General features: G+C 41.4%; 1 protein-coding gene across 1 annotated transcript; it reads left to right on the plus strand.

Annotated features, from left to right (window-relative positions):
* Positions 1 to 242: 242 nt before the first annotated feature.
* tmc5 (transmembrane channel like 5) lies at positions 243 to 13,578 on the plus strand (the record flags this gene model as incomplete). The annotated part of the gene is made up of 18 exons (XM_080843657.1): positions 243 to 316; positions 894 to 1,135; positions 2,226 to 2,306; positions 2,910 to 3,012; positions 4,831 to 5,071; positions 5,650 to 5,798; positions 6,084 to 6,225; positions 6,991 to 7,143; positions 7,259 to 7,425; positions 7,732 to 7,813; positions 7,906 to 8,003; positions 8,927 to 9,022; positions 9,871 to 9,946; positions 10,797 to 10,930; positions 11,292 to 11,450; positions 11,844 to 11,911; positions 12,817 to 12,927; positions 13,469 to 13,578. 18 exons carry the CDS (start codon positions 243 to 245, stop codon positions 13,576 to 13,578), a joined length of 2,286 nt encoding a protein of 761 aa, XP_080699783.1.
* Between the last annotated feature and the right edge of the window lie 2,371 nt (positions 13,579 to 15,949).

A 15,949-nucleotide genomic window follows, 5' to 3' on the forward strand; every position in this document is an offset into this window, starting at 1 on the left:
CAGTCAACTACCTTGAGAACCAGTATCAAATTCTGTGGGTACTCTGCACGTGAACCAATAACAAGGCCCAGTCTCCTCTCCTGTCCATCTCTCATGGTGCATCCAGTCAAAAATCGACAAAAAGGAAGAACCAAATATGTGTGTCTTGAGAGTTCTAATGAACTGTTTTCCTATTTGTCTGTAGATAACAAATAGTGGGGTCATTTCTTATCTGTGAATGAGCTGAAAGGAGGTGAAGACCAATGTCCCACCACAACAATGAGGGGATCTTCAACCCGGCCTACTATGACAGCGACACCTTGGAAGTGGACAGAGGGTTTGTAGTACTTCAGTGCTGATAAATGTGTTTGAAGCTGAGAACACTGACATTTCTGACAACTATTCAACTGCGCTTTGTTGTGTACAAGGAAGGGGAAGTACAGAGTTGTATTAGCTAGAATTCAAATATTGACTGGTCATTACATGCTATTTACATACATAAAATAGTTCCTACTCAGTCAATTCATTCTTGAGAGAGAGAGAGAGAGAGAGAGTGTGTGTAAACAAAATAGTATCATGTATCAACTTGAGCTGTAAGCTTTGGTTTTCATACTCTTGTAACTAGAGACATTTTTTTTCTCAATATTGTATTTGGAATCCTCTAATGAGGGCTATCAAATGTACAGTAGTTTTCCACTTCTAGGTAGGTGAATAGATCCTTTCTCATTTTAAATGTTCTTTGACCTGCCCAAGTAGAATAACCTTTTACTGTATAGAACTCTCGTTTTTTTCAAACTGTAATCCTTTGCCTCAGGATCCTGCTCTCCATAGTTCACCTGTGATTACTAGTAAAGCGTAACCACCCCCGTGCTAATTAAATGTGTCTACTGTCTGCTCCACTGTTGTCTGTGCAGGTTCTCCAGGGGCTTCCCCCACAGCAACCCCTATGACGCAGGCCCAGACTCTTGGCAGAGGGACAGGGTGGGGGCCGGGGCGGGGGGAGGCTGGGGCCCCCCTGAGACCCTGCCTCCCTACAGTGACACGCCGAGCAACGGCGTTTCACGGGGCGGCTGGAGAGACTCGGCCTCCGTGCTGATGAGCCCCGTCCCTCCTTCGCCGCCGACGGAGATCCCAAGATGGAAGCCGCAACAGAGCTGTAAGTCTAACTACAGGCCTGGCCTGCGGGGGTTGTTGCGCTCTAGGTGTGACAATTTGTTTGTGTTCAGGTGTGTGTTTGCTCTGGGATACTGAGTAACTACATGACTTTACAGGGCCTTGTGCCAAATTCTTGAAATTAAAGTGTTCGGTAACTCAAGAACCAAGAGCGGGTTCCTAAGGCTGCATAGAGTTAGGGCATATCTTTTGGGGTTTATTGCCGTTGTTTGATATATTAATGTTAACACATTTATTGAAGGTTTAGCAGCTTTTGGTGGAAAGGATACCCTTTTAACAATGTTAAGGTACTATGTCCATTATAGGTACTAAGTGGTTACCTGTTGAAGAGTATTCAGGGACTATATTCATGCCATTTGAATTTACAATTTGTAAACACACTTGGCTGGTATTATTAACATTATTTGCACGGCCTGTCTAATCTACCACTTTGTAAACATCAGAATATGACCCAGTATCACCCCGCCAGTACTCAGAGATGGAACGTGTTTGAGGTTTTTTTTTCACAGACCACTTAGCTTTACATTAACCAAAGGGTTTTTTCCCCGTTCCAGGATGTAGGGAATTCTTCCTTGTTGGCACAGTAGGCAACCCTAGTGTGTGATTCTTAAGTCTAAAGTTTCTTTGGCCGTTCAACAGAGTATGAATTATCCTGAAAACGCCTTCAAATTAATAGATAGATTAATGAATAATCACTCAGACTTTGTCACACCACCAAAAACAGCCACAGTGAACTGGGTTAAGTTTTTGAATGTAAACAAATGCTTCGTTTTATATTGGGATCACTGTGTGATAATAGCATATGTTGTCATTTAGGGTTGTTTTATTTGTGCTTATTACAAGCAGAGAGCAGGTCATTGTGAAGGTTAAGGGAAGATGAATTTAAATGTCCATTGTCACTGTCAGAAGGTTATAAAGTGGGACACTAGTGGCAATACTACTCTTGTTTCTTTTGTACCTCGCTTTGTCTTGACGCTCCAGCCCTTCCAGTGTCCCACATATAACCCTTTTTTCTGGTCTGACCGCAAAAGAATTTCTGAAGGCTTTCTTGGTGACATGTTCTATGTTTACAGACACTTTATCAAGACGGATGAGTTTGTTCCCACGAGGGCTGGGTCTGACCGAGGAGGATATCAGGGATGAGATGGAGAATGGTAAATAGCTGACCACCAGACTGAACTCTATTGTTCAAATATTTTAGATACGCCACACAATACTTTCTGTAGTCTGCTTTCTAAGGGGTTGCTGTAATTACATTCAAAACCCATTTGGATGGAAAGGTTAGGAAAGAGCATGTAGTTAGTTTTAACTACTTAGATTTAATATAATTCACATTTCAACAGAGATTGGTTAATGGTGTCTTATTGAAGGGCTTTACTAGATGATATCCTTGTTTTGAAGTACATTTGTGAAGTAAACAGTTTTCCTAATGCTTACAGACTACACAGTGTATGTCTTTGATGCTTGTATTTTGTCATTAATTGCCTGCTGACCTTTCAGTCAGTGTGGTAATATAATGACTAGGGCTTTGACCTTAACAGAGAGTTCTTCGATGTCCCTAGGAGGCCTCAGGTGTGGTCTTGGGCTGGTGACTCTTTGCAACCCTGACCCCTCACTCCTTAAGCCACTTTAATTGTTTCAGGGAACTAACACCTGACGTGTTGTTAAAACATTAATGAGTCTGATGAGGCGGGTTAAGTAGTGTTGAATGTTTAATTAGTCCCCAACTTTGTTCCCAACATTTTTCCCTCCTGCAGAGGAGCAGGACCAGGTGAGGAACCTGGTTGCCATGTCAACCAAAGACAGCGACACGGCCATCCGCGGACTGCAAATGAGCTTCTGTGAAAAGAGACACATACGGTAGGCTAACAGACCGCTTCAGCGCCGGCCAAAGGTTTATGTGCTTCATTTTTATTACTGTGAGTCAACAATTAAACCCATCTGTGGAAGGGAGACCTTCCCGTACACAACCTGCGTGACGTAATGGGATTGGGTGAAGGGTAATAAAGATTGTCAGCCAGTGGGTTGGTTGGAAAGAGGTGGTCACAAGTTTTACTATCAGGAAAAAACATTTAAAATTCCAGTCCAAAGAGTCCATCATGTCAACACTGTCTTATCTTATATCCCAGAGATATTATCTGGCACAAATGGCAAATGAAGAGTCCGGTTCAGGTGATAAATATTCCCAGTGGCTACAGCAAATGCTAAAGCGAACAGGGTAGCTCTTTCATCTTTCCACATAGGCCACCTCCTGTCTGATTTGGAATGGCAAATGGTTCTTTTGTGTAGTTGGATCATGTGTTGTAGATGGGCCCTGCTGAAGTGTCATAAATTGGGGGTAAAACTCAAAAAACACTAAAGAATTATCCACAGCCCTGATAAGAGTTCAAGGTTAAAAGAGATAAAACTGTCAAGAGTTTGGTATTTTTAACTTTTCTGTGTTTTGTTTCACGTGAGTGATTTGGCAGTTTAACTCCAGGTGATTAATTCTACTAGATAAGAGAATACACAAGTGCTTCAATGCTATTATGTTCTTGTAGGAGACAAGTGCTGGCATGCAGGTCATCTAAGCGAAAGCACCGACTGACCTTCTGTGCTGACTGTTCTGGTCAGATTTCACTGGTAAGAGCTAGCTAGAGCCATGTCAATCCATCTCCTTTCTTTCCATCAAAATGATATATAATAATAATATATACAATATATATATTATTATATATAATATTAACTGTCCTATTTTAGCTTATGCCTTGTAGCATGAATTAGGTTTTTTTTTTGTCCACAAAGAAGCCTTTTGTACACAAAATGAAAAGCTCAACAGTGAAATCAGTGCATTACATGAATGGTGTGTTTTTTGTTCTGTGCATGAGAGAATGTGCTAATGTGTTTGTGTTTTTCGTTGACAAAAGGCATTACGGTGTAACGTGGTTATGTCATTAATTAATTAATTTGAACACAGAATTAAGTCTGTTACACTTGGCGCCCAATAGAATACATGTGATGTGTGTTTAGTAGGAGTCAAACCGATGACCTTGACTTGGTATCTTGTCTTACCAGTTGAGTTACTCAAACACACACTAAACTGAAAAAAAGTCAAGGCATTTGTGAGTGTCACAACAACGTTCTGAATTGAATAATCTTGCCAAAGAAAACGGTCTGAAGTGCTTTACACAATAGACAGCTCGTATAACCATGTAAGTGAAAGTCGTATTCTCAACCAGAGGCATCTGATACTGAGAAACTGAGACGCCTGAAACAAAAACAAGTCGGCGAACAATATCATATTGCTCACACTGGTAGTGAGTGTAGGTAGTGCAGTCCTCATTAATTCTTCAGAGAATAATGGACATAGAAAATGCTCCCTGTTCCTATTGCATACCTTGGCTAAAATGTCTGGGCTTACCAGGTAGAAAAAGGTACTTATAAAAGTGAGGCCATTAGTTCGATTTTTAGAGAACGTGGAAAAAAAAAACTTAAAATGTATGTACTGAATAATTTGGGATAAGATTGTCTCCTAAAAGAATGAAGGTAAAAGCAAAAAGTAAACAGATGCCTTTGATATGAAATGTGACAGGTTGGATTCCACTTAAAAGCATTCATCTTGTTGATTTTAACATTTCAGTGGTGCTACACTGGATGAAGGCTTTTTACAAGTAGTTGTTTGTCTCAGTTCCTCCGAAGGTTACGGACCGGCCTGGCCACAGTCAGGCAGGCACTGGCGCTATGGCAGGGCTACATGAAGGAGGTCGGTGGCAAGTTTGGATCGAGCGTCCTCTCCTACTTCCTGTTCCTTAAGTGGCTCCTCATGTTCAACGTCTTCTCTTTCCTGGTGAACTTCAGCTTCATCACCATTCCCCAGCTGGTCTCCGGCGTTCCCAATTCCACATCCCAGTTCAAAGGACTGGAACTTCTCACCGGGATGGTCAGTTCACATTACTTCATCCACGTTTTGTTTTTGTTTTAAAGATTTCTTTTTGGGCTTTTACTTATAGTTTTAGTGAAGAGTGGGACAGGAAAGGAGAGGGAGAAGAGATAGGAAGTGGACAGGAGAAATTACATCAGGCTGGAATCGAACCTGTGTCCTATAGGGCATCAAGCCTGAATGTGGTCAGGGCTACTGGTTGTGCCACAGTGCCCCCCCCCCCATTCACGTGTATTCTTGTATGCGAGCAGGAGAAATCGTCAACTTTAATCACTCTGTGATTATAGTCCAACACACTTTTCTCCTCATCATCTATAGCTGTCCTTTCTATCTGTGTGCTGTGTGACTTCTACTCTCACCATCAGAAAACTGAATCACAGCCCCTGTCTCTAAGATATGCAGAGATAAAAATATAAAACTATCCAAAGTAATTCAACCTATGCAAGATATTTGCCTGGCTTATTACCTAATATAGGATATTCCTGAATGTATTAGGCCTACTTAATGTGTCTTTTTTTGTTATTTAAGTTCTTATTCTTATATATAGGTTATTAATGAACAGTCTCCGTTTCTCACAGGGCTACTTCAGCAGCACAGTCATGTATTATGGTGGTTACAGTAACAACACGGTGGATCCATCTTCCAGTACCCCATACAACACCCAACTGGCCTACCTCCTCACCATAGCAGTGTACTTGGTGCTCTGTGGGGTTTCTCTAATATACAGGTCAGATGTCAGTCATTTCTTGTACCTGAACTATTCACATTTAGGACCTAGCACACACACACACACACACACACACACACACACACACGCACACACACACACACACACACACACACACACACACACACACAGCCCCAGCCTGAGAGCATATACAGAGTCTCATTCCATTTCAGAGAGCATTGAACTTTAGTGGCAGTTCAAGTTCAGTGTCTTGGAAGCCATAAAAGTGCTGATTTCAGCATTGGGTTTAGGGTCCGAACTAAGGTCTCTGTTCTCTCCCTGCAGCATGGCGAGGTCGTTCCAGAGCAATTTCGTGATGGAGGGAGCGGGCGGGGGGGCCTGGACCCTTCTCTGCAGCTGGGACTTCAGCGTCACCAACGAGAGAGCAGTCCGCCAGCGCAAGGCCAACCTCACCATCCAGCTCAAGGTGGGTGGAAAAACATCCCTCATATCATGTACTGTATGATTTTTTTTGTGTGTTTTTAAACAGCATTGGTGTATTTGTGTGTCCTCACAAATGGATTCTCATCATGGACTGAGACCCTCAGAAATGTGTGAAGTTCACCTCAAGTGACCTTTCTGAGAGAACATTTGATATGTTGTTAAATTACCTAACCTGGAAACCAAAGCAAAAACTGGTTTTAGCTGGTGTTAGCATGATGTTCGCCTTTCAAGGCTCCTTTTATTAAGATATTTCTTAGTCCAAGTACCTCCTTAAAGGGATAGTTCGGGATTTTTGACATGAATCTGTATGGCATCCCCAGTGTCCAGTGTCATGCAATCACGCTGACTTACCCCCGTCAGCGTCCTGTGAGCAGAGTTCTCGTCCAGTTTTGGTCAAGCCGAAAGTAGTCCGGATGGTTTGCTAGACCCAGCAAAATAAAAAGTTTCTCCTCCCAAAACATTATGTGTTCAAAAGAGTGATATATTTGCATCCCAAAAACGTGGTAGTGGAAAAAGTCACGCCTCGTTATCACTTGGCCCTATTTTCAGTATGCGCGATAATGCAACCTCACAGCTAGGGCCTACCTGTTTGATTCGCCAAAGTTGCCTGAGAGAAACGTCCGTCACAGGAAAACGATGATTGCATGACACTGGACACTGGGGATGCCATACAGATTCATGTCAAAAATCCCGAACTATCCCTTTAACCCTTCTCAACTCCTTTACCTTGTGTGTTGGACGGCTGCAGGAGTCTCTCTCAGAGAAGGCCCAGCAGGACCAGCTGTCCTCTTCGGAGAAGCTCAAGCGCTTCGGGGTCCACCTGGGCACCTGGATGCTCTCCACAGGGCTGGCCGTCGGTGCCTCTGCCGCCATATACTACCTGTCTGATTTTGAGCAAAAGGTACCCGTCCATCGTAAAGATCTTGGTGGTTGCCGATCGGTTACCGCTCTGAAAGAACATATTAGTCATATTCCTTTTTTTCCTGCTGAGGTGAATTTGTGTTGGGTTTTCACAGCGGGCCCCACCAGGCGAAGGCACTGACCTGTTGGCTGATGCCTCGACCTTGCTGGTGCCTTTTGTGGTGTCTCTCATCAACCTCGTAGTGCCACTGATTTACTCCCTCTTCAACAAGATTGAGGTTTTCTCTAACCCACGCACGCAGGTCTATGCAGTCATCATGAGGTTCGAATCGACCCTCCCACTATCTCAATATTGCAGATTATTATTTGTTTCATTATTACTATTCATTACGTTTTTTTTATGTATTTCTGTATGTGCATAAGGTAGGATTGTGAATTTGTTCGAAGTGTAAATCAATTGACTAAAGGATTCATTCAGATATCATGACTAAATGGCAAAAAGAGCAACCATACTAGCTGTAAATGTGGTTTAGGTCAGATTTAGAGGGGCTTTGATTGTGACCTATGATGACCAACTGTATATGGAATCACGTAGGCTATTATTCATCCCTGTCTTATCTTGGCACAGAAACGTCTTCCTGAAGATGTCTATTCTGGGGATTCTCTGTTATAACTGGATGGATATTGTAGCAACCAAGAAACCAGAAACGGTAAATTCTGCTATAAACTATTTTCCAATACCTTTTGAGACTGACTGGGAATGAGTGGCGGTCATCTTGATTAATTATTTTCTTTTTCTTAGTGTTGGGAGTCCTCCATCGGCCAGGCCTTGTACCGACTGGTGGTTGTCGATTTCTTCTTCCTCTTGTTAGGGTCCTTCTTTGGGGAATTTCTAAGCAAGTAAGTATAACATTTTATTTTGGCGTTAAGGAGGATCTGTAGCTTTTCACAGACACCACTGATACTGTAAAACTGACTAAACTGATTGTAAAGGACTGTATAGGTTGTAGGGTAGATGTGGTGGTGTCGCCCTGGTGTGTCGGTAAGAACACAGTCAGAATGCAGTCTCAAGGATCTTTATCTTTGTCTTTATCTGTTTGTGTTGTGTTTATGGTCTATCAAAAGAAAATAAAGTACAAATTATACATTAGTATGCATTAATCATTATTATAAAACATTAACATAAAGGCTTAATATATACATATGTTTGACACACCGCAAATAGGTTATGCTAGTAAATAGTGGTTATTACACTATGTGATTTTACCGCCATCTAGTGGTCATTTAAATGCGCTTTGCTAATCTAATTATAGCTTAACTGGCGGGCATTCTCACGGTAGGAAATAGAAAACCTAATTATGCTACAAATAATAATACAAGAAACCTTACACATATTACACATGTCTAACTTACTCACTAACATTATTGACAGTTCAACTAAACTTTGTTTAGAGTAGCCAGACATCTCCACATATTAACTAACATATTAACTTACACTTATATCTTAACTGCTAACTAAACTAACGTTATTAAAGTACAGAATTACACATTATACATTATATAATAGGAAATAAACACAGACTTACAGTTCGTCAGTGACGCACAAACATGTCTGAAGGAATGTGAAACAGATCTTACTTCTACTAATACACTAATAGACTAACAGCCAAACTAACATCGTGCAGACTCTTCAGGTTTTTGCCGCGAAGTAACTCAAAACACAGGAGGTTGCTGGGCAACGGATTTCTGCGCGTGCACAATCTGCTAAAGTCTCTGGCCTTTCTAACAGACAGACTTCTTCTGTCACTTCTTTTGTTCTGCAGTGTCATTGGCAGCAAATGTGTGCCAAGCCTTGGGGTTCCTGAATTTGACGTTGCTCGGAATGTTCTAGACCTCATCTACTCACAGACTCTTGCATGGTATGTCAGTGTTCCCTCTTACACATGCACAGGAACCTGCAGCCAGTGGTGGGTAGAGTAGGCTACTGAAAATTGGTACTCAAGTAAAAGTACAATTACCTCCTTCAAAATCGACTTGAGTAAAAGTAAATATTCCAATTGGAAAACTTACTCGAGTAAGAGTAAAAAAGTAGGCCTACTATGTTTAAAAGTTACTCAAATTACAAGATACTTTTTTTGTGTTGGAGTGTTTGGATCAATGAAAAACATAACGTGAGTAAGTCAGAAAGAAATGCACTCTTGACACATTTCTTCACAAGTTGCTTAATTGTATCATGTATGTTTTTTTTTCATTACACATCTCATAGAAAATAACAGTAGGCCATTAAAAATATTGACCATGTAGGAGATCTCATTCTTTCTCATTGAGAGAAATGCCCTCTCTCTCTCTTTCTGACTGCAAAAGCATTGTTATTTACAAGATCATCCAGGTTAGAGAAAAAAGATGCCATGAATGAATACTCATTTTAATGAAAGCACAATGGAAATGTAGCCTAACTGAGTAAAGAGTAGAATTCTAGTTAAAATATTTACTTGAGTAAGAGTAAAAGCGCAGACTTTATAAAGGAACGCAAAAAGTTCTCGTTACCCGAAACTCATTTGCGTTCCTTGTAACGCGTTACTACCCACCACTGCCTGCAGCTGTATGCACATTCATAAGTGAAAAGATTACTTAATAAACTTTGACTTCTCCTGTGACCCTTATTTATTGGGAACATCCCAGAATGTTTGCTCTGGTTGATGTGATTTACCTCAAGGTATGATGATATGATTATGATGAGCAAACTTCTTTTCTTTTCCCTCAACAGGATTGCGATCTATTTCTCTCCCCTCCTGACAGTCATACAGATTTTTAAGTTCTTCATTCTTTTTTACGTCAAAAAGGTAAACTCCATACACAGACAACAAAAAATGATGACAAGAGAGTGCAGGAAAGCCTAATAATGATCATACATTCATCAGTGATAATACAAGCAGTTGTGGTGTGTCACTGTGACTGATATTGGATATTGGGCTCTCTCTAGTGGTCATAGACAGACATAGGCCTACAGACTGAAGATTGTGTGAAGTTCTGTAATGTTTTCTCCAATGTGGTAAACAGATGACTAGTACCTGCTACATGTTAATCAATCATGTGTACCAGGGTCTATTTATACTGGTGAGAATATGGCTCAGTGTCCAGTCATATGAAGTGAGAGTGTAAAAATGCGTCACTGGCCATGATGCAGTAATCCTGGCCAGATTACTCTGAGCCACCACTGATCCGTCTCCATCATCTGACAACCATTATGCTGTGGGACAGATGATATAATATTAACAGGCTGACTTATCATAGCCGCAAATACCTTTTGAATCAATTTAGAATGCAATCTCAAAACCGCAGGTGCTCTTGCACTCACTATGTCAACAGAAATGGTTTCAAGAACATTGTGTGCCTGTGATAAGGATTCCTCATACAAAACACCCAGTGGGCTGAACAGACAGTCATCAGCCAGTCATCAGGACTTACTGGCACTCACCAGCAATCTGTGTAGTTCAGAGGAAGTAAATAAAGCATTAGTCTTTAATGTATGGAACCTTTTAATGATTGGAACAACATATTTCCTGCGTTTTTGTATGGTAATTGGTGCTAGCACAGCCTATACTGAACAATTCAATACCTCTGTATAAGTGATCTGGTTCAGGCCTGGTTCAGTCCTGGTTCAGTCCTCTCTCTCTTGTCCTCTCTGCACAGGTGAGCCTGATGCGCAACTGCCAGCCTCCGCGGCGGTCCGGCAGGGCCGCTCAGATGCAGACCATCTTCATAGCCCTCCTCTTCCTCCCCTCCTTCGTGGGGGCGCTCTCCATGGTGGCCTACACCGTCTGGAGGTAGGTGCTGGTGCTCTTCTGCTCTCTCTGTCCTGGGACAGGCGCCATGGTGGTGGTCTTTGGGCTTTGTTTGATTTTTTACTACAGGAAATTTGGCTAAGACTGTTTTTAAAAGAACTGTCAATTTTGCTCTCAATTTAAAGCCTTGTTATCAATTCTAAGGCATGATGGATTCTTTAAGCATTAAGTTTCTTTTTTTTTTTTTTTAAATCACACAGACATGCATTATGATGCTGTGTAAAGTATGAGTTTTCAAAAGACAACATCCCCAGCTGTCTTTGAGAAATTACAACCCTATTTAGAGCCTGAGTCTAAGAGTGACTCCCTGTTGCTCATTTAGGTGCATTTTGTTTTATTTCAGTTTAAAACCCTCAAAGTATTGCGGTCCTTTCCGTGGCCTGGACAAGCCCTATGACGTGGTGGGGCATTGGATGAGCATGGAGAAGGCCTGGGTGGTGTGGATCTACGAGCGAGTGATCAGAAGCGAACTTTTCTTCTTCCTCGTGTCCCTCCTCATCCTGTACGTAACTGCTGTTTATGTGTGTGTGTGTGTGTGTGTGTGTGTGTGTGTGTGTGTGTGTGTGTGTGAGAGAGGGGGGGGGGACTTCACATCACAGACTGCACACACATCCAAATGATCATTATGAGCACAGCTTCCAACTAAACATAGGAATATTGAATAATCAAAAATGAATATTGTGTGAATAACCACACAATGTTCAATGTGCTATAGGTGGAATAGTTTACAGTATTTCAGCAAAGTGATAAAGACCATGCATGACATTGAACTGCCACACTGAAAAGAATCATTTGACCTTAAACCAATCAAACATTGTTTTATTTCGTCCTGTTTGATACACTAGCCACTGAACCAGAGTTAATGCTGCTGGTGTCCCTGTTGTTCTCTTGACAGAGTGCTGACATTCTTCTTCTGGCAAGTGATAAAGGGCCGAAAGCTCCTCATCATCCAGCTAAGACAGCGTATTGCCAATGTGAGATACTATCACAGCCACTGGTCTCAAGGCTGCTGTTCTATAAACCTATTTCTCACATAAATGGTATAGTGGTTAGCCCATCTAGCCATGTATACATTCTGTATTTGTCAATAATGTAGTATTACTTCAATGTTTATAATTGTTGGTGCATATGAGGGTTAAATAGTGTGCTCTCTCCTATGCTGATTCATTTTCTCATTCTTACTTTAGGAGGGGAAGGATAAAGCATTCCTGCTTGAAAAGTTGCAAAATCTTCAGAAAGCAAAAAAAACTTCGGCCAATAAACGGAAAACAAGGACACAGAGGGTTGGTTTTCACAAATATAACTGTTTTGTGTATCTTATTATATTTATTTTTGGAGTGTTCTAAGTATGTTCTAGTTAAGCAAACGAAATATTTATTTAGTCATTTCTACCTTCCACATGCATTGAAAGTAGTGTTGGGTGCATGTGGATTTATGAACCAATGTCGGCTTCTTTCAGAATGTCAGCAACAGACAGTGGTACGCAGAGCCTGACTATAACCAGAGTGAGTATCAGTCAATCAATCAATCAATCAATCAGACAGCCAGTCAATCAATCAATCAATCAAACTAAGTTCCTACGTTATAGTGCATCCAACATCTCCATGTTTGAATGACATAAATTATAATTAAGTAGACCGTAACAGTTGGCCTTTTTTCATTGAAGACCAGGGCTGAAAAACGCTGAATAGCCTCCGTCTCCTGTTTTACTTGAAGTTGTACTATGGATTTAAATTAAGAATTAAGGATGACAAATATGTATATAATGAATATGGCATGTGCATGACTGTGTTTATGACAAGCGTATGTAAAGTATGCAAGTAAAGTTCTGTCCCCCTGAGCTGATCTTCTATCTTATTTTCTCCCAGCGCCTGAGAGTCACCCTGCTCCAGTCATGGCGGATCCGGCGCCCTCTGCCCCAAGCGCTCTCATCCAGGCCATGCTGGCCAGACAGCAGGCTGAGCTGGAGGATGAATATGGTGACTACTGAACGAGACGTTCACACAACTGGACCTTTGACTTCAAGGCCAGCTCTTTAAGATACAGATCTTTAAAAAAAAGGATCCGTATGCTATCTGAATAATTTGGTAGTACCAGTTGAAAGACAGATGCTGGCGCTGGCTAACCATTTTGTGTTGTGAGAAGTTTGTGAACCCACATTTTTGACAAATGCAGGAGCATACCTATTGTACTATAATCAGCCAACAGATCATGAGTGTAACGTCGAACAAAAAAGTTTTGAAGCTCATGTCAGCCAACAACTAACATAGCCAAACTTTACAATTTACAGTCCATTGAGGCTATGACCTATGAACATGTGATACAGGCTAATTTAGCGGTCAAATGTTTTGAAAGCTGTTGCTATATTTACCAATAATGTCAAAATTACAATGTGGATTTAACAACCACAATGCCTTATGACACAAGCCTGTTTATATCAAGCTTATGCCACTCTTATAATGGTATAAAGTTAAGTTCTGTTCCCCAGATAGTTGATCCTCCGTCTCATTTTTCCCCCAGTGCCTCAGAGACACCCTGCTCCGGATTCTCCCCCTTCTGCCCCAAGCGCTCTCATCCAGGCCATGCTGGCCAGGCAGCAGGCTGAGCTGGAGGACGAAGGTGACTACTGAACGAAACGTACATGCAACTGGACCTCCGACTTCAAGGCCACCGCTTTAAAATCCAGCCCTTTAAAAGAGGATCCATTTGCCACATGTGCTTCATAATGTCTTATGGGACTAGCATTGTGCGTTGTGCATTGTCCCGAGAGAAACAAGTGAACACTACCTTACAAGAACAAAACAATAATCAGGAAAGTATTTCAGTTCAAATGTTCCAGCATACTTGCCAGTGCCTTACTTAGACCTTAATCTTTCCGAAAACTCAACACTTGAAGGGGGTCCACTCGAGCACTTAACTGATCCATGGCTTGCACACATGAGGTTGGGAACGGGAACATGTGGCACTGCATGCAATGGGAAGGTTCAGAGTCCGGACAGAGTTGAGTGACTACCTATGGTTGCACTACAAACACTTTACTGTTTCTTAGCATAGTTTAGCCGTGGCTTTTTGATGCAATAGCAGTTTTGTTTTCAAAATGAAGCCCTTTAGATGGTTTAAAAATGAAGCCCTTCCAAATACTTGTATTTGAAGTTTATTTTTTGAGTTGAGTGATTTACATTCTAGTTGAACTTTGAAGGATGGTAAAACTGAGCCAGCTATGTTTTTTTGTATATTATGAAGAATCTCTAGATACACTGGACAGACTGTGACATGAATTAAATTGAAAATCATTGATATACATTAGCGTTTTGTTGTTTTATTTTGTATTTATTTATCCTGCTACAACCCTGCTCTGTGCTTGCAAATCGTGTAAACAGCCTTTCAGTTCTTAGCATTTCCTAGTTTAGAGCTTAAAACCAGAGTGCTGAAGCAAGAAGGCTGGTATGCTAAGACAGTGGACATCTCCTACTGGGGGTGTGCATCCCTGCTCTGTGGTAAGGACTTGTTCTTGGTTGTGAGAACGGTGGACCGCAGCCACTCCACTAAAACAGGCACAAAATAATGTCTCTGTAATATGGCAGAATGTCTCCGGACATTTGCACAACAAAGGTATCCTCCATGCCGATTATCAAACATAAATGGGGACATGAGGTATTGAAAAAAAATACTATTTTTAAAACAATATGGCAAATCTAAATTATACATAAAAACAAATAATCAATTTTGAAGTAATGCATTTATTGTAAATTGATAACATTTTAAATAATTTCACATTTGACACAGGGCTGTACTCACTTTGTACAGTATACAACTTTCACATGTTAACACCATTACAAAAGATATATGACAGCTGAATATGTTATTATTATAAAATACAACATCCTCATCCGTCATAGGTCGGCTAGACGACTAGCGGGCAAACTGTTAACTAAAACCTTACCTCAAACAGTTTGGGTTTACTGAACTAGCTACAGCACACGTTAAAGCAAATATTTACATGTGGGGACTCATTGAAGTACACTGATCTAATTACCATAACACAAAAGGTAACATCACTTTAAAGGCTGTCAGGGCTGACAAAACATCTACTTTAAAACAAGCTATGAAAAAGAGTGTAGACTGTGTATGTATTTGCATGTGTGAGAGAGAGATTTGCCAACATTATTTCAATACAATCTGGAGTTCATCTGGTTTGTAGAGTGTAAGTCTGGATGGCAGCCTGAAAGTATGTCGCTGTATTGCATTCAGGTTTGAAAATAATGATGAAGCATTTTGGTCCAAAGTAGCCAAGTAAAACACCGAAGACACTGAATAAAATCGAGAACTGTATAATCGTGCTGATGTATTTCTGCTCTAAAACAGAGAATAGTGTGAGAAATAGGATCCAGGATATAAAGAAAATGAGCAAGCAGAAAGTAACAGCTTTACCTTCATTGTAGTTTTTTGGAAGGTCTGTCCCCATATAGCTAAAAGAAAAGCAGAGTACACTGAGAAGCACTACCAAAGTGAACATAGCATACAGGAAATAATAATTGCCCAAAGTGCAAAACAAGACTATTTCCCTGTTGGGCTTCATCTGCTCAGGATGGGGACCACTGATGCTCATCCACAAGATGCTCAAGAAAACCTGAGTGATCGTGCAGATTGAAACTATCACCCACTGTCCGGCATGTTTGACCCAGAAATCGTACGCCCTTGGCAACCTGGCGGCCATTTTGAAGATGGAGACGATCTGGAAGGCGCGAACCGTCAGGCAGGACAGAGTGGCGGTGTAGAACACGAGGAACGTTGGGATGCCCAGGTTGCACGACGTGGGCGAAGGTTGCCCGATGAAGAAGAAGATGCTGATGGAGGACAACCCCAGGAAACAAAGTATGAGGAGGGACATCTTGCCACCGGCGGACTTGACCACGGGGGTGTCGTAGTGGCAGGCAAACAGAACCAGTGTGCAGCCACACAGCAATATGCTTAAGATGGTGGCTAGGGCCAGGACAATGG

The sequence above is a fragment of the Sprattus sprattus genome (assembly GCF_963457725.1).
Source record: "Sprattus sprattus genome assembly, chromosome: 1".
Lineage (NCBI taxonomy): Eukaryota > Metazoa > Chordata > Actinopteri > Clupeiformes > Clupeidae > Sprattus > Sprattus sprattus.